Here is a 27,958-nt window from a genome sequence, read left to right on the forward strand (position 1 = left end):
ATGATGGCTATCTAGGAAGATATAATGACAGAAATTCCATTTTTTGAGTCCTTGGGTGTACAAGTGTTACCGATTTCCAGATGGATTTACTGGCCTTTGGGAGGGAGTGGGGTGCACTGTGAGAAGGCAGCCAACATGGAGGGGACAAGGTCCAGAAGTGAAGCCCAGGTGCCCACCCAGCGTCTGTTTCACGGTGATGTCATCAGTCTCGGTTGTTTCATGATGATGTCACCATGCACTGGCTCCATGAAGGCTTGTCAAATGGAAGTCAGCGAATTGCATATTGGATGAAGATGCTCCCCCTACCTCCTCCCTTAGCTTTGCTTTTCCGTTTTTATCCTTTCCCTTCTTCTAAAGCACAAATGATTAAGGTTGACAATGGAATTTCCAGTCCTTTCTCTTCACATAACATTACCCATTAAAAGTATTTTCATTTCCTCCTTTGGCCAACCTGAGGGCTCTTCAAACAGAGAAAGTCTGTAGTAGCTGTTAAGACCAAATTAGCTCTTTTAAAAGAAATATTTACTTTTATTTATACGTATACACCACATGTGTTCAGGTGCCCTCAGAAGCTGGAAGTGGAAGTCAGATTCCCTGGAGTGGAGTTAGAGGTGGTGTGGGCTGCTGTCTAGGGACTTGAGCAGGTTCTCAGGAGGAGCAGCAAGTCCTCTCACCTGCAGGGTCGTCTCTCCAGCCCCACAGGTCTTAATACAGAGGTCCGAGGGTGCCAAATGTCTAAAGTACATTTTTCTGCCAGTGAAAGGAAAATAATGCTGCCGTATCTGTAGTATGAATTTCAAATTAGTGGAAGAAGCAAGTAAATATAGGAGTGACTTTTTTTAGTACCATCTACCTCCCTACCAGAGGGCACCATGGCAACGGAGACTGAAGCACATCTTGAGGGAGGGGTGCTTGCCCTGGGCCAACTTGTCAATTGTGATTTAGCATAGGTACTGCACAGAGAATATACCAATCTGAAAATCAGGAGCAGAGAAGCTGGCTACTAGCAGACGAGACAAAGTCAGCTACACTCCAGCAAGTACATAACATACCACAGGATCCCTGTTCCTGTGAAATGGATAGCATCACTCAGGGGATGAGTTTTTATGTGAACTCAGTGCTGGAGAAGCCCTATTACATTTTGTTCTTGTGTCTTTCACAGAAAGAGCTTGTTGGCTGGGCAGATGCCTGACTTCACAAGTTCTGAGATGCCCTGTGCTCCTTTGAGTCATGCCTTTGTTAGAGTTGGCACACCCTGCTATGGTTCCTGTGTGCCCAAGAGCTATGGCTGTGACTAGTTGACTAACCGTGCAAGGACATGACTTCTAGGACTGATTTGGATGGATAAACTTACTCTAAGCCACACACCTGGAGGAGATTAATGGCTTGGGGCTATGGAGTCCTCTTTGTTATTAAGTACACTATTATCTATCAAATTTACGGAATATTTTTTACAGTAAAGCAAGCAGGCATATGCCGTTAATTAAGGAAAGGTTCAATTCCTAGAACAGAGCTTCTATATATGAGATTTTAAGTATGTGCTATTTTTAATTGGCATAACAACCGAAGAAGATTGAGATTAGAATCATAAAAATGGAGGAATGAACTAGAGAACGGCTAGCTAACCCCAGTTTACATGTTGATCAAAAGAGTAACTGGGGGTTGCAAACTTCAGTTGCAATGGAAAAATAGAAGGCGGTGTGGTTGGACTTCCAGCACAGGGAGAGGTAGGGAATCTCGGGGCGTCAACCGCCAGCCTGCTCAGGCAGTCCAGTGAGTTCCAGGCCATTGAGAGATGCTGTCTCAAGAAAGAAAGGGGTGGGGAGGAAAGAAAGAAAGAAAAAAGAAAGGTGGATGCCACATGAGGAATAAAAGCTGAGGTTTCTCTCTGTGGTGGTTTGAATAGGGATGGCCCCCATACATAGCCCAGTGTGTGAGTGCTTGACCCATAGGGAGCGGCACTTTTAGGAGCCTGGCTTTGTTGGAGGAAGTGTCTCACTGTGGAGCGAGGCTCTGAGGTCTTATAAGCTCAAGACTGGCCAATGTGACACAGTTTCCTTCTGCTGCCTGCAGATTAAGGTGGAGGACTCTCAGCTCCTTCACCATCTGCCTGCACGCTGCCATGTCCCACCAGGATAATAATGGACTAAATTTCAGAAAGTGGAAGCCAGCCCCAATTAAAGGTTTTCCTTTTTTGGTGACCCCACAGTATTATGCAGGAAATGGGCAGCTGGCCGAGCTATTGGGCTAATTCATAGGGAGTGTCTATGTCCACGTCCACATGGAGGAACATGTTTTCACAGAGCTAAGGGAAAAACATCCGTCCTTTGGATAAGTCACTGTCAGTTCTGTAAAAATCTTGAAATCATGGCATTTTTCTCTTCTACAGTATTCCAGCAGTGTATAAACCTGACTTTTACTGTTCAGCAACCGGGTACTTCCCCATACCATGAAGCCTTGCATCCACTCAGTCAAATCTCTGTTCTCACAGCCAAAATCTACACCCCCACAACTTTATTGACAGTACTCACTGATAAGAAAGGAGCCCCGAACAGGAGGTGGTTGTCTGATCTAACAGCAGACCCAGAAAGGTGTAATCTACTGGTCTTCTGCTTTGATTTAGCAGACTTCTAATATTCTGTATTATCCTTCACCTTGGTTTCAACTAACATAGTATCATAGCCCAGGAAATTAGTTGTTTATACGGGAAAGAGGCCTGAGTCACTAAAACTAGCTTCAAAGAGAAAAATTCTCACTTGCGCAGACTGCTGAAGTCAAAAGCAAAAACCCCAAAAGAGATTCCTTTTAACTCAACTACCTAGATGCTAATACAAATCAAGCCCATAGGTTAGCACAGCTGCCAAGGCTGTGTTCCCAGCCACAGGGGAACTTCAGTCACACCCTGTCTGAGACACAAGGTAGCAGATCCACACTGTGACTCTGAAAATGCATGCTTGGTACCATTGTTACCGCCTTTGGGACTGCTAGCTTGCCTGTGTGCCTATACAGACTGAAAGCTTTGTGAAGATCACCCCCTTTCTTACCCTTATGCTTTGCCCTAAATTTTATACCTTATGCCCCATGCTTCAAGGAATAAAGCACATGTAGCGGTAATGTAAATGAGTTGATTTATTTCATTTTACCCTTAGATCCAATGAGCCAGTTTTCGTCTGCCATAGTGAATCTTTCTGGACCCTGAGTAAGCCTTGATAGCCTTTATAAGAGCTGAAGTGGACATGGTGTCTCTTCTCAGCAACAGAACACTGACGAGGACACTGTCTGCACCCACACTCATATATACCTTATAGTCTTAGGGAAAAGGGCCCAGTGGGCCTTCCTAAGGTCCAGAGTCTGACATGCAATCAGTCCCGCGGCTGTCCCAGTCTCCCTGTGGCGGCTGACTCCACACTGTGAGACGTAAGTTTTGATCTTTCTATCATGTACCATTGTGTGCACAATGTGGGGTGCCAGGCAAGCAGCACCCTGGAAAAGTTCCTGGGTTCCTTTCTGGAATACCAAGTCCCAAGTTATAGGTACCCATTTCAGTATCTTCTTTCTTGTCCAGCCTTGTAGCCTTGCCACACACATCATAGCCCAGTGTTTAAGACCCGTGCTGAGCCCTCTGCCTTCGTGCTTGATGATAAATAATACGGACTAGGACATGATTATGAAGTGTATCCTGCTAGAGATTCATTCTCCAAACGAATGGAGAAATTTGAAAATTTTGGATAGACTAACTTCTCATGAATATTTTTTGTATTGTTTGTGTTTGGTCAAAAGTAAGACCCCAGTCCCCTGACACCCCTATATCCAAGTCTGGGATGTTTGGGTGGAAGCATCACCCAAGCCCCTGGCACCCATCCTTGGAGCACCAGTGGAGCAGGAATGGAGCAGGAAGCTCCGTGTCAAACCCCTTGGTCCGGACTCGGCGTGCGGGAAAGTCTGTCAAGCAGCGGCCTCTCCCCAGAAAAGAAACATGTGGTCTCCAGGTTTTCCGTGTTCTCCCCTGATCTCTTTCCCTCACCATGCTTTCCCGGACCACCTGGGAGTGCTGTATTAAACGTGGGCATCTTTTATTCGGTTTAATTTGGGCTGATTGGAATTATTTGCATCAATGGAGAGGCTGGTCTTAAGAGATACTCCTAACAGTTTGTTTTCCATTTCAAATTTGAAAGAAATAACATTTCTAAGTGAGGCTTTGCTGTCAGCTCATAGGAACATAATGAAATAGAAAGCATCGTAAAGAAATGATAAAGTGTTAGATACAGAAGTGGCTTCAGTCTAAGTATCAAATCTTTATTTTGCAATGGACCATCTCTTGGCTGGGCATGTTGGGCGTGCCTGTATCCCAGCATTTGGGAGCCAGCAGTAGAAGAGGTCCAACACCAGCATGGGCTGTCAGCACTGTTTTAAAAACCAAACCCGAAGCACCAGTTGATTTTTCTTGTGTGTTCAAAAGGCATTTTTTCTCTGGGGAGAGCTTGTCTGCCCACCCTCCACTCTTGAAAGAAGAGACCGAGGATCAACGTCAGAGAGCACAAATGGCCTCCTTCAGTGACTTATCCACCATGAACTTGGCCTTCTTGGGTTGTCAGTTGTGGCACCAAACTGTTTCAATTCATAAATTATTATACTAGAAATTATAAAAATATACAAGATGAAATATAAATAAATTTTTACTTAGTAGCTCTGTGTATCAACAATTCTAGAAGGTAAATAAAATATAAAAATACTTGGCTCTTCAGAAAACTATCTCCTTTAAAATTATGCGGTATGTGTTTTCATTAACTTGGTGACAGAACAGGTTGCTATACTCTTAGCAGTTGAACCAGGTGTTAGAATGACGGATAGCATCAACCATTCTCGTTTGGAGGTTAAATCTGTATTGAGTTGACTGGTGAAAGAAATAAAAATATCCTAAAAATAAAATGAAATATATTCATTATATTATACATGGAGTTTCCAGCTTTTGACTCAATTTTGCATGACTTCAGTATATATAGTTTTTACATTTGTATTTTAATTTTCATTTACGTTTTTATATCTACATTAAATAGCAATGCTGTTACTTTTGGTATTATAACAAATAGAGAAAATATGTCTATACTCTTACCGTTATTCGGGAAAACAGCATCAACTTTATTGCCAACTCTAGGGAAGTCATCTGCTATTAATTTGGGATAACCTGAATCCATGGTCTTACTATATTCATCATACCTGATGAGAAAGTGGTTAGAAGTATTAGGACCTTTGAAAATACATGCAGATTGCTTGAAATATTTGTGGAAAACACACCAGCATGAATTGCATACAAATTTTTAATTCTTGAGATTAGAAAAGAGTGAATTGGGTGAGGGAGGAAAAGTTGAATGTTGGGTGTGTCAAAATATGCATAAGGTCTTCTGAAATCCAATGAACTACACAGATACTCTCCCCAAGGTAAAATGCTATGTGAATGGTTAAGTTTAGGTCAAAGTAGCTTGAGAAGTTGGATGTCCTTACTGTCCTATCTTTCCCAGCATATAAGAGCACCACAGGCTCACTGGATTCCCTGTATAAGCAGCACCATGTGATACCAGGCTATGGTTATTCAGTGGTTACGTCATCCACAAAAAGGCAGTTAACCAAGTCCATATGAAACTCATTTTAAGATCTTTCTATGTACAGTCAACTGGCACCCTAAAATTATTTGGATTTTAGTCTTTACCTCCAGTACTTGTCATCAACAAAGAAGTATGTTTTTCCAGTCTCTTCCTCACAGACAGCAGCATCAATGTGTGTCACGCTGCTAGGGAAGCCAAAGTAGCTGTGGATGTCCGTGGGGAATCCTTGCTGTACACTCTGCTCACGAACAGCCCACACTCTATTGCCTGCCAATCAAGAGCCACGGATGAATCTCTTTGTCTACATTTCCAGTGAAGCTTCACAGGCAAGAGCATCATCCTAGCTGTTATTCCTTTGCCAAACTACAGTTCCCAGCATTCTCCTGGATACGGACATTTCCCAGAAGCCTTTGCATTCCCCGTTAAAAGCGAAGGTCTTTACGAGTTCGTTCTCTTTTTCCTTCCCCCCCTTTTTCTCCTAGTGTTTTGCACACCTGTACCTGCCCGTTGCCCCTCCCCCCATTAAAGTGCACCCACGTGGGACCGCCGCGTGTTTGTGTCTTTTCCTCGCGTAACCGCCTCCGCTTTCATTACAGCCAACCCAGGATTTTATTATTTAACAACAATTTGGTGCCGTTCGACTCACCTCGACCGATTACCTGCGGCCAACTTCACCTGTTTGCCACGGCTTCCTCTTCAACCGTGAGTTAACCTCAATTGGCTACCCTTCCCCCGGGGCGCTCAGAGACTGTCCGGCCGGCTTTCTCTGCTGTGTCCCGGACTGGGTCGCCAACCTCTTCCCACTCCCCCCTTGCTTCTTGCCCTTGGCCTAGGCCTGCGTCACCCACAACCGGGAGTTCGGTGCTTCCGGCTTTTTTCTCCTTTTTTCTAAACTTTTCTGTCTCCGGCCCCGCTACGTTGCGGTGCTTCTCGGGCAACACGCCCCAAACAGCTTAATTGTCTCCTCCCAACCGGGGCTTTTCTACCCCGTACGGTTGTTGGGTTCGGGCCAATTAAGCCTTAGCACGCCCCAAGAACACTCGGACGCCTGTGTTTTTGGCTTGCCGTGTTCGCGGTACCTTTTGGGTACCTTTTCGTGGGTGACCTTCGCTTTAGCCATGGGTTCCAAGCAGTCAAAGCCAATCCCTCCATCCTCCCCGCTCGGGCAGCTTCTGGAGGCTCTGGAGCCTCATGCCCTCATTCCCTCCATAAAACTGTCCAAGTTAATACGACTTTGTTCCAAAACTTGGCCTAAATACAATTTACAAGGTTCTATCCGCTGGCCTTCCCAAGAGTCATTTGACCCCGATATTCTACGGGAGCTGGCCAATTTCTGTCACCGATCAGCTAAATGGAAAGAGCTCATGTACATAATGGCTTTTTTCTATATGGCTCTTAAGACTGACCCATCCACCTCGTCTCACTGCTCACCGGCTCACATGTTTCTGGCTTTACCCTCCCTCCAGGAACCCTCAGCTCCCGCCATGTCGCAACCTTCCGCTCCGACCATGGACCCCGCTGACGATCCCCCTCCCCCCCGACCTCGTGGGGCCACTCCTTCCCGCCCTGCCCAATCGGGGGCTACCTCTCCTACCCTCCCCCCTTCAAAGGTTTCTTTTAGGTACAGAAAGGATTCGCTTACACCTTCCCCCCATGCCTCTAAACGCTTCATTCCTAGGTCTCCAGGAGCTCGGCGTAAATATCCTTCTGGGTCACCTTCCCATTCCCCTAAATCTCCCAAAAAATCTCATTCCCCCTGTCTCATGTATCCCAGCCTTTCTGATCCAGCTTCACCCAACGTCTCCCGCAGCCGGAATCGGGTACGAAGACAGCTAACAATTTCTTCCCGTCACAGGAGGCGTAGCCCATCAAAGTCAACTTCGGAATCATCCGATTCACCTTCCCGCCCCAGCCCCCCACCTCGGTCTTCCAAAACCCCCTCAGGCCCTAACCCCACCCACCGCCTTGCGCCTAATTTCACCCCTCCCCTCACGCGCTCGCGAGCCGCTGCCGCCGCCCCCGCCGCCGCCGCTGCCGCTCCCGCTGCTGCCGCTGCCGCCGCGGCGGCGACAACAAACTCTGTTCAACTTAAACCAGCTTCCGTCCTACCCTTGAGGGAGGTGGCCGGCGCTGAGGGATTGCTTCGGGTTCACGTACCCTTCGCGTTATCGGAACTTTCACATATTTCTAAGCTACTGGGGTCGTACACAGCTGACCCCACTAATTTTACAAAAGAGTTTCAGTATTTAACCCAATCTTATAATCTAACTTACCATGATATCTTCATGATTCTCTGTAACAACTTACTTCCCGAGGAACGCAGGCGTGTCTGGGAGCAGGCCAGGTTGTACGCGGACGAAGTGCACCAAACCCAGCCTTCCCACCCACCTGGTGCAGAGGCTGTACCTGACAAGGAACCCCACTGGGATTACAACTCCCCCGGGGACATCCTGGCCAGAGACCGGTTCCTAACCTGCCTCCTGGTGGGATTAAGAAAGGCCGCTCTTAAACCAGTAAATTATTCTAAACTCGCAGAAATTTTCCAAGACACTAAGGAAAATCCTTCTGCATTTCTTGACCGCCTTACTAAAGCTATGTTACAGTTCACCAACATGGATCCAGAATCCACGGAGGGCAGACAGCTCCTGATGACCCACTTCGTGAACCAGTCCTACTCAGACATCAGGGCAAAGCTCAGGCGTTTGGAGAAGGGTCCCCTAACCCCACAGGCACAGGTCCTGGAGACGGCCTTCAAGATCTACCACGCAAGGAACGACAAGGCCAGAAATCATTGCCATGTGATCGCGGCACCCGCCAGGCCAGCCGAGACGATGGACTCCACTGCCCGCCCCTCGCGCGCGGCCCCCCCGCCCCCCGGCCCATGCTTCAAGTGTGGTAAGACGGGTCACTGGTCAAAGGCATGCCCCAATCCCCATCGCAACCCAAGGGGCCCCTGCCCAAGGTGTCACAGGGACGGTCACTGGTCCACAGACTGCCCGCGTTTGCTCAATGACGCGGGGGCAGCCGCCCCAGAGGACCCCCAGGCTGACCTATTGGGCTTGGCTCTGGAAGACTGAAGGTTCCCGGGCTCCTCTACCGACAACCCGACTGCTACGCCCATCTGCAACCAGGAGCCGCGGGTACTTCTTACAGTGTCGGGACGCCTCATCTCCTTCCTCTTAGACACCGGAGCAACATATTCGGTTCTAAGGGAATTTTGGGGGCCAACCTCCCCCTCAAGTTCCCCTATTGTCGGGGTAGGGGGACAGCCTTATCTACCTCTCCAAACTCCACCTCTCAATTGCATATTTAGAGGTATCTTTCTCACTCATTCATTCCTAGTTCTGCCAACTTGTCCAGTCCCACTCTTGGGAAGGGATCTTCTGACCAAGCTGGGAGCTTCCATTTCTTTTGCGACCCCCACCCGTTTCATTTCAGATTCGTCGGTGACACAGCTGCTGCTTCTCCTGGCTCCGCGACCCCCTGATACTAACATGCCTTTTCCACTCCCGGCTTCTCAGGTGGACCCTCTCGTGTGGGACATCCAAAACCCAGCTGTTGCTAAACATCACCCCCCCGTCGTTGTTCAGTTAAAAAACCCTACTGGGTATATCACTCAAGCCCAGTACCCACTTCCTTCCCAAAGCCTCAAAGGACTAAAACCTATAATTTCTGATCTCTTGAGAAAGGGGCTGCTTCGCCCCACCTCATCTCCCTTTAACACTCCTATACTGGCTGTCAAAAAATCTAACGGGACTTATCGTTTGGTTCAGGACCTCCGGCTCATAAATTCTGCTGTTGTCCCCTTACACCCAGTGGTACCTAATCCCCTCACACTTCTGTCTAACATTCCTTCAGGGACCTCCCACTTCTCAGTCTTAGACCTAAAGGACGCATTTTTCTCTATTCCTCTCAGCCCTCAGTCTCAGAACATCTTTGCCTTCACCTGGACAGATCCTGATACTAATTTCTCCACTCAACTAACCTGGACCGTTCTCCCACAGGGATTCCGGGACAGCCCACATCTCTTTGGCCAGGCTCTGGCCTCTGATCTGCTCTCACTGTCCCTCCCTAAATCAAAACTGGTACTCTATGTCGATGACATCCTGCTATGTAGCCCATCTTTGGAGACTAGCAGGACTGACACCGCCACCTTATTAAATTTTTTATCCAAAAAGGGCTACAGAGTCTCGCCTTCTAAGGCTCAATTGTCCACCACTCAGGTAACGTATCTGGGGTTAACCATAACCCCAACACAAAAAGCTATCACCCTGGACAGAAAAAGACTAATTCAATCTCTTGCAGTTCCTTCAACCAAAGAAGAGGTTTTGTCATTCCTGGGAGTGGCCGGTTTCCTGCGATCCTGGATTCCCTCATTCTCCCTCCTCGCCCGCCCCCTATACGAAGCAGCTCTCGGCTCTATGCACGAGCCCCTGCTTCACCCCATCACCAAACCTTTCCGGAGACTCCAACAGGCCCTCACCCAGGCCCCAGCCCTCCATCTTCCGGATTTAACCCGCCCTTTTTCCCTTTATGTAACAGAAAGAGAGGGCTATGCCCTGGGAGTTCTAGGTCATCAACTGGGACCTTCCTTCGCACCAGTAGCCTACCTGTCAAAGAAGATGGACCTCACCACTCGGGGCTGGGCACCCTGCATACGGGCCTTGTCAGCTGCGGAACTCCTTATTCGTGAGTCAAAAAAGCTAACCTTCGGAGCAGCTACCACGGTTTTCTCTCATCATAACCTGTCTAACCTCTTAACTTACAAAGGCCTACAGACCCTACCTCCTTCTCGGGTTCTTTCACTTCAGGTGGCGCTGGTGGAAGACACGAGTCTCACATTCCAGTGCTGCCCACCTCTCAATATTTCAAATCTCCTACCTCAACCTACTGCTAATGATTCCCCATCCCATTCCTGCATTGAGGTCCTGGAGGACCTGCTGCCCCACCCCTCACATATACAGGAGGGCAGTCTGCCCCAGGCTACTCACACCTGGTACACGGACGGCAGCTCCTTTCTATGTGACGGGACCCGCAGAGCAGGTTATGCCATAGTGTCAGACACAGAGATAGTCGAGGCAAAGGCACTGCCTGCTCATACTACCAACCAGCAGGCTGAGCTAATAGCCCTCACCCGTGCCTTTCAGTTAGCCGCGGGACAATCTTTAAATGTTTACACAGATTCTAAATATGCTTTTCATATCCTGTTGTCTCACGCGGCCATCTGGAAGGAACGCGGGCTTCTCACAGCGAAGGGAGGGTCTATTACCAACTCAGAGCATATTATGAACTTGCTGAGGGCCTCCTATCTTCCTAAAGCTATAGGAATTATTCACTGTCGGTCTCATCAGTCTGACAGTTCGATTGTTTCCAAGGGAAATAACCGGGCTGACAGAGCAGCTAAGACAGCAGCACTTAGCTCAGACCTGCCTCAGTTACCTCAGGGAGTCCTCACAGCACAGCCCACAACCCCGCAGACATCTCCTAACACTCAACAGATCTTGTCCTACCTACATCAGCTTTTTCATCCTAATGAAAAAGCTCTGCTTCACTTTGTAAAAACACATATCACTAGCCACAGACTGTAGTGCTTCAGGGAAAGTGGGGGTGGCTTGTTCTGCTATAAATGCTGATACTGGGATCCAGTTTCAGACCAATTAAATGTGTTTGCCTTTTGTTTGATTGATTGATTAATTGCTGTGTTTTTGAGACAGAGTCTCACCTTGTAACCTATTCTGGTCTAGAATTCACTATGTAACCAGGTTTGGCCTCCAATTTGTAGCAATCCCCCTGCCTTAACCTTTTAAATGCTGGAATTAAAGACAGGAGCCACCAAGCCTAGTTTATATGAGCTTTTTCTTTTTCTTTTCTTTTCTTTTCTTTTTTTTTTTTGTCTTTCTAGGCCATTGTATTCTGTAAAAAGCTTTGAGAATTATCTTTTCCCCCCTATTGCAGATAAAGCTCCTTTCCAAAGCTCAGACAACTAGAAGTTCTGGGCTACCTCAGTGCTGACTAAATTCTTTGGCATCCTAGGAGGTAGATATGTAAATTTATGCTGATTCCAGGGTCCGCTTACAGTACCTAAGCTATGTGTTTTGGAAACTGATCTATTTGGAAAGCAAGATCACTCTTGTTGACAAACATGCTTATTTTAGCTCGCACGAAAAGCTGCTTTGAAATGTTGTGTATGTAAACTTCTATTGAGTTTTACACAACAAAGGCTAGAGAGGCCATTGCAAAGTATTGTGCCTGTCTGAACTGCGGTCCCTTCTCTGTTGAAGTGTGTAATTGTATCAAGTATCTCGATGATTGTACTACAGCAAACACGTTGGTGAAAACATGTGTGTCTGACATGGTCCTTAGTGTTAGAGTTGCTGGATCCTTTGCTCTCAGTGAATCACACAGACTTGTTGAGGTCCACCAGCAATGACTCTGATTTTCTCATACATTAATCCATGAATGAATTGCCTGGGAAACTTAGTATAATTTAGATTCTCTCAAGGAAGTTTCACAGTGAGACCTGAGACTCTATTTCGTTCTTCAAGGTGGGTTGTCATCAGGACAAGGGTACTGGGACATGCCTGATTTCTCCTAGTTCATAGACTGACATCAAGAAGAGAGCCTTGGATGAAAGGTCAAGGAACATGCTGCCACTTTACTGGAGAAATCAAGTCAGCAGTGTCCCATCTGCCTACCTGGTGATAACTTTCGTTCTCTCAAGGGAATGGTTCACATTAAAATGGCATCTAGGAAACTGCATACACAAAATTGTTCTGTGTCATCCTTGGTAGAATCGACTAGTGCCTCTTAATTTTATTTCAGAAAACTCATAGCAATATAAAGAAGTTTAAAACACAGTGATTGTTTGCAAATTCTTTAACAATCCAAAAATGTTATATCTCTAATCATTTACTTTTCAATCAAAATGATGCTAAAATACAATATAGCTTTAACTGTGCTGATTGACAGGCTCCGTTAGCTTACATCATGGAGCTTAGACTTTCAGAAGGACATGCAGTGAGTGTAGCCAGGACCCTTTTATCTCACTCTAAAGCTAAATAAAAGTTTAATTTATAAAACAGAAACAATCAGAAACATTACCTTTGAAAAAGTAGGCTTTATCTTCCATGCTAACTTCGTAAACAGCATCAAGTTTACCTGGCAGATTTGGCCAGAGTATACCGATCAAATTGAGCTCCGGTTCTGGCATGGCTCTACTTACACGGATGTAGAACCTGATTCAAAAGACAGAGAGAGCACAGTTGTCAGTGAGTCTCCAGGTAGTCTCCACCCCCTTCTTGCTGGAGAGCCGCTGCCAGCAAGTGTCTACTGTCTTTCCAAGGAGAGGCCAGGAAGACGGTTTCTGTTTGATGTGCTTCTTTCTTCACAGAAACACCCATGCTGCGGCAAATCTTAAAAGTGACAGTAGTGTTTCATCTGGGACCCTATCATGTGAAGACACAAATGGCATAAACAAGCTCAATATAAGGAATAAAAGGTCAGGAAAATAGGACTGGGGATCTGGATCAGTATACATCTGGCCCAGTGTTTTGAAGCCCTGGGTTTGAGCCTCAGTACTATCAACAAATTTCAGGGAAGATGATGATAAAACAATGTTTTTTTTATTACTTTTATTGTTGGTTTTAGTATAGTTTAATTTTTATAATAACTGTGATTCACAGCCAATTTGTATAAGCCTTAAAATGTAATAGTCAGTTTTGGTGAGCCATGAGGAGCTGGCTGCAGCAGGTGACCTATTGCAACACAGTATCCTGTACTTAGTGACGGTTGTCATTCCTGAATATCTGAGGGTACATGGGTACTCCTATGAACACCTAAATCTGTGGAAGATTAAATCCTTTATATAGGGTAACATTTTAAAATATGAAGCCACACCTACAGGCCCCTTCTATGCCACATCCAATCTCTTCACCGAGCCAGATTTCCCACATTCTAGGCTCTAGCTCAGTGAGTCTCACTGACCTGCTTCCCCTATCCCCACCACAGCCCCAACCTGCCAGATCTAGTCTGGGACCCATGCCCAGCCTCCCAGCCTAGTCTGGCCACCCCTGCCTGAAACACAAACTTCTAGGTTTTTGTCATGATCCTGTCTACCTATCCCCTAACCTACAAGTCCCCCAGCACTGCATTCAACCTTTCCACCCAGCCAGATCTACCCCATACTCCAGGTCTGGAACAGGAGGAACATCCTGAACATCAGCCCTGTGTCTTCTGAACATTCCTCCCAAACCATTTCCCAATTCTAGGCCCAAGCCTCCCACATAACTTCTCCTCTGCCCCAACCTGCTCTGTCTATATTGATCTAGACCTATCAATAGATGTCTACATGCCCAGGTCTTATTGAAAACACACCAACAATAGAAAATGAAAGCTCAAACCATTATCTTCTCTTTAAAACCTATCAGTCCTGTAGAAATGTCTGCCAGTGAGTTTTCTAGATAAACCCAAAGGTACAGAATTTAAAAGAACAATCATAAACTTCATCAAAAAATAAAGGAAGTTTAAAGAAGATATGAAAAAGCTCAATTAAATCAAAGATAAAGAGCTTACAGAGAATAAAACACAAACATAAAGTTGATGGAAATGACAAAGACAATCCAAAACTCAAGAATGAAATTAAATAAGGTGACAAAAACACTGAAAAAAACTCAAGCTGAAATGAAAATGAAATTGAAAAACACAGTAACTCAACTAGAAAATGTAAATAAAGCCTTACAATTAGCGTGAAACAAGCAGAATATATCTCCAAGATAGAGGAGAGGATCTAGAACAAATAAGCAAGGACTACGACACATTACAAAAATACACACAAGAAAGAAGCACACAAGAGATGTGGGATACCATGAAAACCAACCCTTTTCATTATAGCATAGACAGAGAGAAGAACTTTGAGTTAGCAGGATAAACCAGATCTCTAACAAGATCATAGAAGAAAACTTTCTCAAACCAAGGAAAAGCATGCCTGTGCAGATTCAAGTAGCACACAGACCACCAAATAGGCAAGACCAGAAAAAGAAAATCCCCACAGTGTATCTTAATTAAAAGCTAAGTACACATATCACTGAGTTGTTTTATGTTACAACATGAAAGTTGCAAGAGAAAAGGCACAAGTTACAAATAGAGGAAAGCCTTAGATAACAGATTTCTTAATGGAAGCTTTGAAAGCCAGAAGAGCCTGAAGCAATGCGTTCCAAATTCCAAAAAATTATGGCAGCTAGACTAGATTAATATACATAGCAAAACTATCCACCATAATTGAAGGAGAAAGAAAAACTTTCTACAATATTAAAAACTTAACTTTTTTATCCAACAAGCAAAATTTAAAGAAAATACAGGAAACAATATCTAGGGTTGGAGAGACTGTGGACAAATCTGAAGCCATAATTATTAAAACATAACAACAACAACAAAAATTCAGCAGCATGCCCACAATTGATATAACCATTTCAATAATAACTTTAAATATCAGTGATTCCAATTTCCCAATCAAATGACATGGGTTGATTAAGTGGATCAAAGAACAAAAATCCATCTGACTTCTGCAAGATAAGCTTCTTAGCTTTAGAGATAAACATCTTCTTTGAATAAAAGGATGGATAAAACACTTCTAAAATGAGTCTACAAAGCAAAAGAAAACAAAAGATGGCTAAGAACTACCTCAAAAAAGTTTATTTCTTCTAGCAATAAGGAAAATAGAAATAAAAATACCTTTATGATTTCATCCTAACCCAGTCAGAATGGCAAAGATTAACCAAACAATATACAAATATTGCATGGGGGCTGGGGAAGAGAGAACCTTCATTTGCTGTTGGTAGGGACAAGCTAACTGGTGCAGCCACTGTGGAAATCAGTGTGAAGAATTATAAAATGAACAAAAATAAATCTACCACATGACCCAGTTGTGTTACTCTTGGGCATAGGCCCTAAATACTTGTTCACCATGCTCCTTGCTGTTTTGTTCACAATGGCTAGGAAATGGTAGCAACCTAAATGTCCTTCAACCGATGGGTAGGTAATAAAAATATAGTATATATACAATATGGAATATTATTATTATAAAGAAAAAATGTAACTATGAACCTTGGAGATCAGTGGATGGAACTAGAAAAGACCATCCTGAGTGAGGTAATCCCGACCCAGAACCAACAGCACATGCTCTCTCTCATCAGAGGTCCCTAACTCCAAATCTTCAGATGTAATAAACACCCTGGAGTAACTGTAGAAACCAGGAAAGTAAAAGAGGAGCCATTACCAGGGTAGAAGGGTTGGGGAGCAATAGAGAGAAAATAGTAGGGTTATAAGTGTTTTGATCAGAAAAATGGAAAGGGGGCAGGTGTATTCGGGAAGGGGGAAAGGAGATAAATACAGAGAAAGAAGGGAGAAAGATAAAATAACAGTATTCCATCTGAAAAAGAATAAGGAATCATACTATTAACTATCTTGCTAAGAACCCCCCCACAACATGCTTGTCTTTACATAAATAAACATACACTATTTAAATAGGATTTTTCCACATGAGCTGACAATGCTCCATCCAAGAGTCAAAGACCACCTACTAAAAAAAACACCAGACATGAGAATCCCTCTTTTGAGTTCTTGGTCAAGGTTGTCCAAGAGAATCTCTAAACAGGTTGCCCCCAGAAATGGAAGATAAGTCCCTATTGCTTAAGACACCATGAGCTTCACACAGAGAGCCTAAAGGCTCTGAGCTCAAACTCACCTGAAGAACTCTTCCATGAGGACTACCTATTATGATACCAGAAAGTGCCACACAAATTTCCAAAGGTGAAGGAGTGTGATTTTTCAGAACCAACTGACCTAATCATATGGAACCAGCCATTATTAGTTGTATAAAGAAAATAAGAGAAGCACAATCAATTGTGGCCATGCAATTACAAACACTGTTAGGTTACCATATGAGGCATATTGGTGGCTTGCAATGGTGAATATAGAACCCAGTGCAAAGCAAAGACCTTACCTGCCCTTAAAGAATATCACTTCTCCCCGAAATGTAGTTATCGCATCAAAGCTTAGAGCACCATCACACAGTCTGGGGGTTGTAGCACCTGTTGGCTGGATGGGATTTGGAGAAGGTCCTAAAGAATATGAGAGACCTGGAGTTACTTTCCATGGTTCCAGAGCCCATGTGAAGAATGAAGTGCCTTTAACAGCTAATGGCTGCTTCACTTACCGTACAAAGCCTGAATGCGATTAATATCTTCCTGGTTTAGCACAAAGTCGTCAACGTACCATGTATAGCTGGGGAACATTAGTGCCCCTATATCATTGGAATGAGTGAGTCCAAGGGAGTGGCCCAATTCATGAGCCGTAACATAGAACAAGTTGAAATCTGGAAGGACAAAGATCCGTTTCTAATTACTAAAAATTATACTGTTTTGAGGCATTTAGTAAGGAAATAATCTTTCAGGATGACTATCCGTATCTTCTTAGTCCCTTTTTAAAACCCACATATGTTTATACTGCCCTTTTCTGGTGGTGGGAGCGTGCCCATTTTAACTATAAGAAGGCACAGTAGAGTCTACACTCAGGATGAGATCGGTAAGTCCATGTTAACAATGAGCTGGGCCAAGTTCCTTTGCAGAGGAGCAATGAAGCTCTGACAGTTTCTACTTTTCTTAGGGCTGATAAATGCTTAGGGCTGGGAAAATTGGAAAACACAAAATAACTATTTTCTCATTCTGTTTTCCAAGTTTAGTAGCAAATTTGTCAAGTGTATTGCATCTTTCTTGTAAGAACATTCCAGGACCATAAGTAAAACATTAAAGCTTTTAACTTTCTTTCTTTTTAAAAGAAGGTTGTTTGCTTGTTTGTTGTGCCTGCACATGGGTTCAAGCACAGAGTGTGCAGAGGATGGCCGTGTGGAGGGCAGAGAATGATGTAGAAGGTTTGGCTTTCCCCTACCTACCAAAGGGGTTTCAAGAATCAAACAGGTTTTCAGGAGTCGCATCTCACCAGCCCTCAGAATTTCTTAAGAGAAGTTTTAGAGTGACCTATTTGTCACCAGGGAGATGATATGTGATCAGAAGTCACTCTTGCCTCATGCTTCTCAACGTGATACTAATTCGAAGAGTGGTGACAGATTGCCTACTTCCATGAATGCATTACATCAACCAGCATTGCGGTGCACTAGGAGAGGCCGAATGAACTGAGGGCAGCGGCTCCAGCAGACTTACTTTCACTGCTGTCAGTCCAGCTCTCATCGAGATCAAAGTGAACGTCGCCCCCAATCCCTGGGCCTGGCTGAAAAGCGTGAGCAAGGCGATAGAAAGGCCCATCGAAAGGGTTGTTGTCACCATGGTCTGCAAGAAACAAAATTCAACAAAAGGCTCATTGATTCTCATATTGGTTAGCTCAGTGCTTTGCTGAGCTGCCAGCAGACTTCCAGAAAGTGTGATGTTATTTTACTCCTCAACCCCATAAAATCAACAATGCTCTTAACAAGCAACTGCCATGCAGAGCAGAGATTATCGAAGGGCAAGCCAAGGTTGAAGAACTTACCTCCACGATAGAAGGCAAGCACAATGTCTCCTTCCTCATCAAAGACCCTGGAGAATGTTAGTGGGGTCACATCACTCCAGACTCTGAAGGCTTTCTCAATGGACTGGTCCACAACTGCTCTTGGCAAAAGTGGTGTGTAGTTTAAAATACTAAGAAAAAAAAAAATAAAATGGTGACACATTGGGTTTTGTTTCCTTCTATTCTAATGGGGGAGTAGTGGCCCGATTTTGATTCTGATATGCGGTCTAGTTACCTGTATGTCAGATGTGTTTTTGTCCAGCGCGGATTGTTGGAATTAATGGCTTCTGGCGTCACGTCGGACACCCCACACCTGGGCTTACTCATCACTCTCAGGGTTTCAGGATCTGACTTTCCAGTCACTTTCAACCCAAATATTTGCTGCATTTCCTTCAGCTTTTCAGCCATCAACTCCTTGCCACTCAGGTTTTTAACTTCTGTGTCATTGCCCAAGTTGTAGTAGTTTTCCAGGTATTTCTGATAAAATATAAAATTAATGAACCAGTAGGTCTGGAGAAAAGTCTCAGCAGTTAAGAGCACTTCCTGCTTGCAGGGAACCCAGGCTCAGGAGATACTGGCTTCTACTACTGAGATGGGCAGACAGACCATACATTCAGTCATACACATAGTTAGAAACACAGAAATATTTAAAGTTATTGAAATACTAAATGGAAAGTGGTTCTCCCTTTTTTAAAACAATGAAAGCCTGAAGTTTTAGACAAACTAGAGAATTACTTTCAAACTTTTGATTCAGCTTTACTGTTAGAACAAGATTTGTAGGTGAGGTTTGCACTCTTGCAAATCCACCTTTGTAGAGGGAGCTGCCTTCCCTTCCTTGGGTTCCCTCCCCTCCAGCCAGAAAGGAGGTGTCCAGCTAGACTTGGTAGATACATTTTTAGAAGGTTCCATTTCTGGCAAATGGCATTTCTCTCAGAAGGAAATCCATCTTCTAGTATAGCCACCACGCTATACTAGAAGGACACAAAGTCAAGACTCGCATTCCCGCCATGAGTAATGTTGCATCCATTTACCCAGACAGTCTCCACATCTTGCCGATGTCCTTCTTGGAACACGGGGAAGGCATAAGAGCTGGTGCCCCAGAGAAGCAACAGCAAAGGGAGGCGAGGCATGATGTCCCTCTTTTCTGGGCAAGATCAGCAGCGGTCCCCTGCCTGCCTGCTCCATATCCTACCGAGGAAGCTCCATCTTTATATAGGGACTTCTCGCACTTCTAGAAAGCCAGAGGCTATGTGACTCATGATTCACAACATCCTCTTCATCGGCAGCGAAGAGCCTGGGAAATCAAAAACTGTGACACCTAGCAGATTGTTTGGGCTGGTTTGGTGTGATAATCCCAGAATTATATCAAACAGGACATTTATGAAAGAGATGATCTTCACCAATTAAACGTTGTTTTCTCCAATTCATGTTTATACTATTTGAGAAAGGGTCAGGCCTATTAAAAACATAGGCAAAGCATAACCCCAAGGCTGTGTGTGTGTGTTGTATATGGTATGTGTGTGTATGTGTGTGCTTTGTATATGTGGTATATGTGATACATGTGTTGTATGTGTGGTATGTGTATATATGTGTCTATGTAGTATGTGTGTATATGTATGTGTTGTGTGTGTGGTATGTGTATGTGTGTGTGGTGTGTGTTTGTGCTTGTGTGTATGTATGTGTGTAGTGTATGTGTAGTTTGGGGTATGTGTGTATATCTGTGTATGGTATATATGTTCATTATATATGTGTGTGTGGCATGTGTGTACGTATGTACATGGTGTGTGTGGTGTGTGTGTTTTTGGAAAAGGTCTCCCATTGTTCTGAGTTCACCTAGAAGGTCACGCACTCCCATTGCTAGGATTACAGACACACATCATCACATCTCACTTTTTCCACGTGAGTTTCTGGGATCAAAATCAACCCCTCTTCTCTTGTACAGCAAGCGCTTTCCCTGAGCCAACCCCACAGCCCTTAGTGACCTTTATGAAGAGTAGAGTTTGGTACTCAGTTCTCCTGATGTCTGCACACACCTTGCTCCCAAGAAAGAGGCTGGGATTACTGACCGCGGGTGACGGATGATGTTCAGCACCCATGCCGTTTGAACTCAAGGCCCTCCAATATTCACTGGCTCTCCTGGGTTCCTGCGGCTCCCTGCTGCCTTTGATAAACTCTCTGCTATGAGACTGCAACAGCGCCATGGCTTCTCTTTATCTTTATCCAGGCGTAGGCTATAAGAACTTTGCCCAAGAAGAACTCTCCTCCAGGCTGGGGGACAATGTATGAAGAGCTACATAGACCTTGTTCATGAGCCTCATAGGACAAACAAGACCCATTTTTGAAACCTGTTTAAACACAGCAGGTAAAATGGGCTGCCAAGAGACCAAGTGTGATTCTGGGCTCTTGCATTTTAATTATCCTTGTTCCGTTAGGTGACATGTGTTTATACTGTACACACACACACTCACATTCATGCTTATATTGATATGTTCATCCATTCAGAGGGTCTCACGGAGCTTCTTTTGAATAATAAAATGCATATATCGCTGTGTGCTGAAAGCTGTGCACATATAAAGTTGAAGTGGGTGCTGGCTCATGGTATCCATATCTCCATCAGAGACAAAGCCATCTGTCCTGTCCCATCTTGAAGGAAGCTCAGTAACATACAACACTGAGAAGAACTGGCTTCCACCCCCACGCGTGAGCTCTTCACGGTGTCCCCCACCTTCCCCATCACTCCAAATCACCTTGTGGATGTCTGATCTCACTGCATAACCAATAACTTAGTCAATAATGCTTTAATAGACCTTGGATTAATTTGAAAGCACTCATTTCCTCTCTAGACATCTAACCACAGCTTCCTCATTTAAGAGGAGTAATATGTAAGTCAAATAGCATAGGAGGAAACGGGAGGAAGGCCTCACACAGGCAGCAGTCCTCTTCACATCAGATGGAGGGCAGGGGGCATAACAGAGACGTCAGGGGAGCAAGTGCAGCACAGAAAGAAAAGCAGGGAGAAGAGAGTCATCGGGAGAGAGGGGCAAACGAGGCTGCAGAAGTACACAGGAAGCCCACACGCCTCGAGTGCTCTTTTTATATTCTACTTAAAATAGTTATTTTTATACAATATATCCTGAACACAGGTTCTTGTCCCTCATATCCTCCCCTCCACCCCAGCCTTCCAACTCCTCTCCTCCACTCTGTCTCTCTCTCTCTCAAAAAAAAAAGATATAAAAATATAAAAATAAAAAAGATAAGTTAGGATAAAACAAAATGAACAAAATAACAGAAAAAAAGAAAGAAAAAAAGAAACAAATAGCATAAGATACTACACACACACACAAAACCCAAAGAAATATAAAATTGAAAATCATAATATATATAAGCAAGAGAGCAGTAAGGGACCATTGAGTTCATCTTGTGTTTGTTATCTACTGCTGGGCATGTGTGAGACTTCCTTGGAGAAACTAACTTTTCCTTTGAGAGCACTTATCAGTTGGAGGTAGTATCTTGGTTGGGATGGGAGTTAGTGTCCCCTTCTCCATTGTAGCATTGGGATCCCACCTGTGTTGGACCCGTGACGGCCCTGTGCATGCCGACAGTCTCTCCTCTTGAGTCTGGGAGGCATTGTTTCCTGCTGTCATCCATTCCCTCTGGCTTTCACAGTCTTTTTGCCTATTCTTCCGCATAGCTCCCTGAGCCCTGGGGGGGGGAAGTTTGATGGAGACATCCCAGTTAGAACTGGGTGTTTCAAAGTCTCTCATTCTCTGCACAATTTCTGGCTATGGGTCTCTTAACTATTAGTGCCCCTCTACTGAAGAAGTTTCTCGACTGATGATGGAGTGAGACACTTACCTATGGGTGTAGCAGAATGTCATTAGGATCCTTTTATTGCTATATTCCTTTAGCAGAATGATAGTATTTGATTTTCCCCTAAGTCCTTGGCCTTTCTAGTCTCAGGTTCTTATCCACACAGCGCTGTCAAGCATGGGTTCCATCTCATGGAGAGGGCATTAAATCCAATCAGACAGAATGTTTGTGCCACTATTATACCAGCATATGATGCAGACAGATCACCACCATCGATCAAAGGGTTTGAAGCTGGGTTGTGTTCAGTAATGAGTCCTAGGCATCAGTTTGTGGAGAGCAAATGACAGCCTTGGTAATATACTAAGGGTTTTTTTTGGGGGGGGGGGTGTTATTGGGTCCCTTTGACAATGACTCAATGAGACAACCGACTCCTGACACTTATTGGAGGTTTCACTTGGTTGCAAGTGAAGTCTAGTTGGGGCTTTGACTTCTTCATTATTTGATGATTCTATTAGATTTCTTTCATATGCACATATAAATTTTAAGAGACTTCTAATGTAGTAGGTTTTTGTATGACTCTCAAATGTCCCTTATTGTTTGCAGTTCTCCCCTATATTTCCTCCCTTATCCTCCCCTTCCCTTACCCTCCAAGTTTATTTCTCCCATTCCAGTATCCCTCCTGTTTATCCTGTTTATCTCAGTATCCCTCTGTTTTCTATTTACCCTACATTGGGAGAGCCTTCCCTCCCCAATAGTTCCTTATTCTATACCTAACCTCTATGAGTATTCAAATAGTAGCAAAGGTTTAAAAGATAGTGTCCACATATAAGTGGATACCTGCCATATTTGTGTTTCTGGGTCTGGGTTATCTGACTCAGGATGAATTTTTTTGTTCTATCCATTTACCTTTGAATTTCATATTTTTTAACAGTTGAATAATATTCCTTGTATAAATGGCCCCACATTGGGCACCAATTTGTTGTGAGAGGCTGCTTGTTCTAATCACACAGAAACTATATTATTTAAAACACTGCTTGGCCCATTAGCTCTAGCTTCTTATTGACTAACACTTATATCTTAATTTAACCTATTTCTAGTAATCTATGTATCACCATGCAGCTGTGGCTTACTGGGTAAAGTTCTAGCATCTGCGTCTGGTGGGGCTACATGGCTTATCTCTGACTCTGTCTCCTTTCTCCCAGCATTCAGTTTAGTTTTTCCCTGCCTACTTAAGTTCTACCCTATCAACAGGCCAAGACAGTTTCTTTATTCACCAATGGCATTCAAAGCATACAGAAGGGAATCCCACATCATCTCCTTTTTCCTGTTAAATAAAAAGGAAGGTTTTAACTTAAACATAGTAAAGTTACATATAAATCTACTTTATATTTTATCATAACTAAAGAAAACTATAACTATAAATTCTTCAACTCCATTAAAGACTTCAGAAGGATATAATATTACCTAAGTAAACAGGAAGTGCATTATAAACAACTTCCAAACCTCTAGAATTGACAGAGCCTTTTCACTGCCTGGACAGTCACCCAGAGTTCTTCTGTACCACTGGGGCATCCATCTTCAGCCTACAGGCCCATAGTATCCAGCAGACTTTTCCACGAAGCAGGAAATTTCAAAGACAGTTCTGCCTATATTGGCAGTTTGTCAGTTACTTTCTTCTATGACCTGAATGTGTCTGGCAGACTCTTTCATGAAGCAGGAACCCAAAGGCCCTTTCTCACCTTTAGGCAAGTTTAGCAGTCATTTCTCTGGGTCCTGCATGTCCAGTTCATCAAGCATAGCAACAATCAGTACAGGCAAGAACAGTTTCTTGCCCAAATGGCTAACCAACTCCATAAGGAGCCTCTTTGATGTCTATCTTCCTCTTGAAGTAATTGATACTGCCAGGAACAGATGTGTCACATTATCATGAAAAGTTCTAAGTTCTTAAAACATTTTAAATGCCATATTCTGAAGGTCTCTGAAAGATTTGAAGAATACCTAACTGAAATATATCTCTAGAAAACAAGCTTGACTATTATAGATGATTATCTATTAGCCTATATTTCTTAATTATACATTACATTTTTTAATGAGCTGCACAAACACAATACCATAATCAAGAACAGAAATATATATGTATATATATGCATATATATATATATATAGTATAACAAAATTGACCTTAAATTTGTATCAATAAACCAAGATCCATACCAATGCAAATCTCTATAGTATATCCCCCTTTAAATGTAAACAAACATTTATAAACAATATTTGGGAATTTGTGAGTTCTCTAGACTACTTCCTGCTGAATGGGGGTGCTGTTAATCAAGTCTTTCATGGTATATCCTGTGTGCTAGGTTTATCTCATTCAGCAATTGGGTGAAGTAATTTTTGAGGGGTGTTCATGACCACCTTTTGGGGGGTCTTGGTGCATCAAACTTCATTAGCCTGGAACGAATCCACAGGTTCTCATTCTCTGTGGAAACAAAAGAAGAACCTCTTTTCTAAACCAGCATATTCTTGGGCCCAAATTCTGAAATCAAGATACCTTTATAATATACATACTGGTTTAGCTTAGTAGCCTATACAATGAAATGTCTCTCTGTACTTAGCTCCTTCACAATAAAAAAATTCAAATAAAAGACAATAATATATATAATCCAGACTCTCTGTGAATATTCCATCTTTTTTGGCTCATTTTTTCTTACTTTTTTTAATCTATGACTGTGTGTACTCTGTATCTTTAAAAACTCCACCTTTTTTTAAAAAAAAAAAAAGAATAATTTTCCTGTTCATTTCATCTGTTGGTGGGGATCTAAGCTATTTCCAGTCTCTGGTTATTATGAAAAGAACATGAGCATGGGTGAGTGAGTGTCTCTGGGCTAGAATGGAGAGTCCTTTAGGACATGCCTAAAAGCTGGATTTTGAGTTAGAATATAAAGTTTTAGAGAATTGCCTTTTCCTGTTTCCCTGGAACCTAGAAAATATGGGTTACTACACTCACTTGAGAGAGGATAATGTGACCATCAGGGACTAGGGAGGAAACAATTGCACAGTGTGATCATCAAAGAAGACCTTGCAGAAATCTACATATTCTGTAGTCTAGAAGCTTTCAGACTTTTATAAACTATGATCTTTAATTGAACAAAACCCTGAAAGCAAATTTTAGAAAATGTACTTATTTGGGCCAGATGTGGGACACATGCCTTTAACATCATCACTCTGAGGCAGAAGTAGGCAGGTCTCTGTGAGCTGGAGGCCAGCCTGGTCTACAAAGTGAGTTCTAGGACATCCAGGGCTATTACACAGAGAAAACCCTGTCTTCAAAAACAAAAACAAAAAAAGAAAGAAAGGGGGAAAAGGAAAGGAAATGGAAATGTGCTTCTTACTGTTAATGTGTGAAGTGTGGGTCGGTCACACGTGTGTGAAGCATGGGTCGGTCACACGTGCAATCAGAAGACACCCTGGGGAGCAGATTCTCTCCTTTTACCTTTTCATGGTTTCTGGGGATCAAATTAAGGTCACAAGTCTCACACAGCAAGTGTCTTTGCCCACCAAGCCATCTCCCGTCCCTACAGAAACTGAAGCTCTCTGCTGGGCCTTGCCCATGCCTGTATAACACACCTTCTTTAGCAAAGTCACCCATTGTCCCCTGCTTCACTCCCAGAACCAACAGCATCAACCTGAAGATATTCCATGATCTGTCTAAATGCAGGCAGGGATTGGAAATGGGGACCTTAAAGTTTTATTCAATGTCTTCCAAAAACCACAAAGAATTTGTGAATTAAGTTTTGCTAAGGTAGCCAATGTCATAGAATTACAAAGTCTTGAATCTTGAGATTTTCAGCTAGTTATACATGGCAGAACTTTAATATCCACAGGTAAGTTATGGGCTGGTGTGTGATTCCTTGAGAATAATAAGTAATACATCCTGGAATTCAATAAAATAAAATTTAGCAATGCTTAGAATTGGCAAGGTTTACAGGAAGATAAAAATAAGTTAAAACCGTGTTTGCTCTTTACATCAGCATGAGTATGTTTCTTCCTTCTAGGAGAACCTCCCTCTCCTACCCCTACTTTAGATATAAGTTTATGGACATTACTCCCTCTGCCTTTTGTCACATAAGAGAATGACATGCCTAAAAGGATCCCCCCTACCAGAGCAACTGTACCAACTGACTCCTAGCTCTTTCTACACAGGCCAACGAGTGTGATTTTCTTGGTTGTTTTGTACTGGATGTTTTGTGAGAAGCCTCCAAAGTGTTTGTGTTTCAACTTGTGTCTGATTTTTTATACTTAGGGTGCCAATCTTTTGAATATTATTAGTTCAGTTGAGCTGCTGCTTCTCCTACTGCTACTCTTTTTTTCTACTGCACGTGTTGAAGTGGTCTTTCACCAGAAGCTTCAAATATTGATGATTTAATACAGTTTTGTTAGGTAGTGGCATCTAGGAAAAGATTCTACTCATCTATCTATCTATCTATCTATCTATCTATCTATCTATCTATCCGTCCATCCGTCCATCCGTCCATCCGTCCATCTGTCTATCTGTCTATCTGTCTATCTGTCTATCCATCCATCCCCATATATGGCCATATAGCAACTCTATTGCTAAACACTGTGAAAGACACTGGCCACACATGGTTACTTGGGCCTTCAAGGTTTCCTTTTAGGTGTAAATGACCCACTGATCCTTAATCCTAGGTCACAGAAGGTAAGGAGAGGAATCATTTGATCATACGTGACTGCAGTGCAAGCATGTGTCCACTCTGGGCATAGAAACTCGATTCTCAGTGGTGGTGGTGCATGCTTTTAATTCCAACACTTGGGAGGCAGAGGCAGGCAGATCTCTGTGCGTTCAAGGCCAGCCTGATCTACAGAGCTAGTTCCAGGACAAGTTCCAAAGCTACAGAGAAACCCTGTCTTGAAAAACCAAAAAAAAAAAAAAACAAAGAAAGAAAAAAGAAAGAGGGAAGGAAGGAAGGAAAGAAGGAAAGAAAGAAAAAGAAACTAGATTCTCAAATGGAGAAATAGTGTCTGATCACAGTAGGAAGTCCCATTAACTTTCTCAGGCCCCCATGTCACCACCTTGTCCCTCTGACCTGAAAAATCTTTCCTACTTTTTTCCAAGCTATGACCTAATCTCCCTTATTCCATTACAAAAGGTTCTCAAATTGCAACATGGGCTTTTTGCATCAACTTCCTACATTTTTACAAATAATCATTGAATAAATTAATGTATGAATAAGGAATGAGTAAATACTTAAGTGATTTTTAAATAAAAGGTATTATTTCCTACTGGTCTTGATTGTCTGAAAAGGGCCTTAAGCTTGTGGTTGTTTGTTTTACTCTCCTAAGACCAAATGCCTGAAATGATCATAAGAGGAGTGCGGGTTTGCCCACTCACTAGACACTCCGCAGCCTTCAGCGCTGCCCACGTGGAGACAACGCCACCTTAGCTACCTTATTCGTGATGTGGTCATAGAGACAGCACGGTAAGTCTCCTAACCTTTAAGATATTCCCCACGATGAGATACTAGTCAACAGAAGGTGCACAGAGGAACTCCCAGTCACAAATCTGTGTTCTTTGTCTATAGTAAGTGTTTTCTTAAGTTATTAGGAGACTGATTGCTGGAATATTAACCCAAACACTGGACCTATATCAAATTCTCCGAATTTCCACTGCCTGAAGTCCCGTGTCCTAATATATATATATATATATATATATATTAAAAAAAACAGGCTACAGAGCCAGGGGTGACATTATGGTCACTCCACAGCTTTGGGGCCTCTAGTCTTAGTCAGATCAACCTTTCATTCTTGTGGTTTGAATCTGAGGTATAACCCTCAGTGTCGTGGTTTGAACACCATCAGGGTTGTTGCTCCATCTACCTCTTAACTCAACCTGCTTTGGAGATGCAACCACCTCCTCTATCCTTTTCTCCAGCCCGGGCTCCCCTCTGTCAGTCTCTCCTTATTCTACC

General features: G+C 43.4%; 2 protein-coding genes across 2 annotated transcripts in view; both read right to left on the reverse strand.

Annotated features, from left to right (window-relative positions):
- The window catches only part of Mmp13 (matrix metallopeptidase 13), a 209,785-nt gene that overhangs the window by 88,799 nt on the left and 93,028 nt on the right, over positions 1-27,958 (reverse strand). The window lies entirely within an intron of this gene.
- LOC142847303 (interstitial collagenase A-like) lies at positions 4,817-19,291 on the reverse strand. Its single transcript, XM_075968019.1, has 10 exons — positions 19,193-19,291; positions 18,397-18,638; positions 18,144-18,292; positions 17,819-17,944; positions 16,816-16,974; positions 16,603-16,720; positions 12,705-12,838; positions 5,708-5,870; positions 5,114-5,217; positions 4,817-4,917 (listed from the first exon to the last, which is right to left on the reverse strand). Exons 1-10 carry the CDS (start codon positions 19,289-19,291, stop codon positions 4,817-4,819), a joined length of 1,395 nt encoding a protein of 464 aa, XP_075824134.1.

The sequence above is a fragment of the Microtus pennsylvanicus genome, chromosome 3 (assembly GCF_037038515.1).
Source record: "Microtus pennsylvanicus isolate mMicPen1 chromosome 3, mMicPen1.hap1, whole genome shotgun sequence".
NCBI classification, from domain to species: Eukaryota; Metazoa; Chordata; class Mammalia; order Rodentia; family Cricetidae; genus Microtus; species Microtus pennsylvanicus.

Bases quoted from the DNA above. Each gene is read 5' to 3' on its own strand.
- LOC142847303 (XM_075968019.1), bottom strand. From the start codon at position 19,291: ATGCCTCGCCTCCCTTTGCTGTTGCTTCTCTGGGGCACCAGCTCTTAT. The intron at 16,721-16,815 runs GTAAGTGAAGCA...CATATTCTTTAG, and splicing joins TCGCATTCAGGCTTTGTACG to GACCTTCTCCAAATCCCATC. The intron at 5,218-5,707 runs GTAAAGACTAAA...CTTTCTCATCAG, and splicing joins GTTGATGACAAGTACTGGAG to GTATGATGAATATAGTAAGA.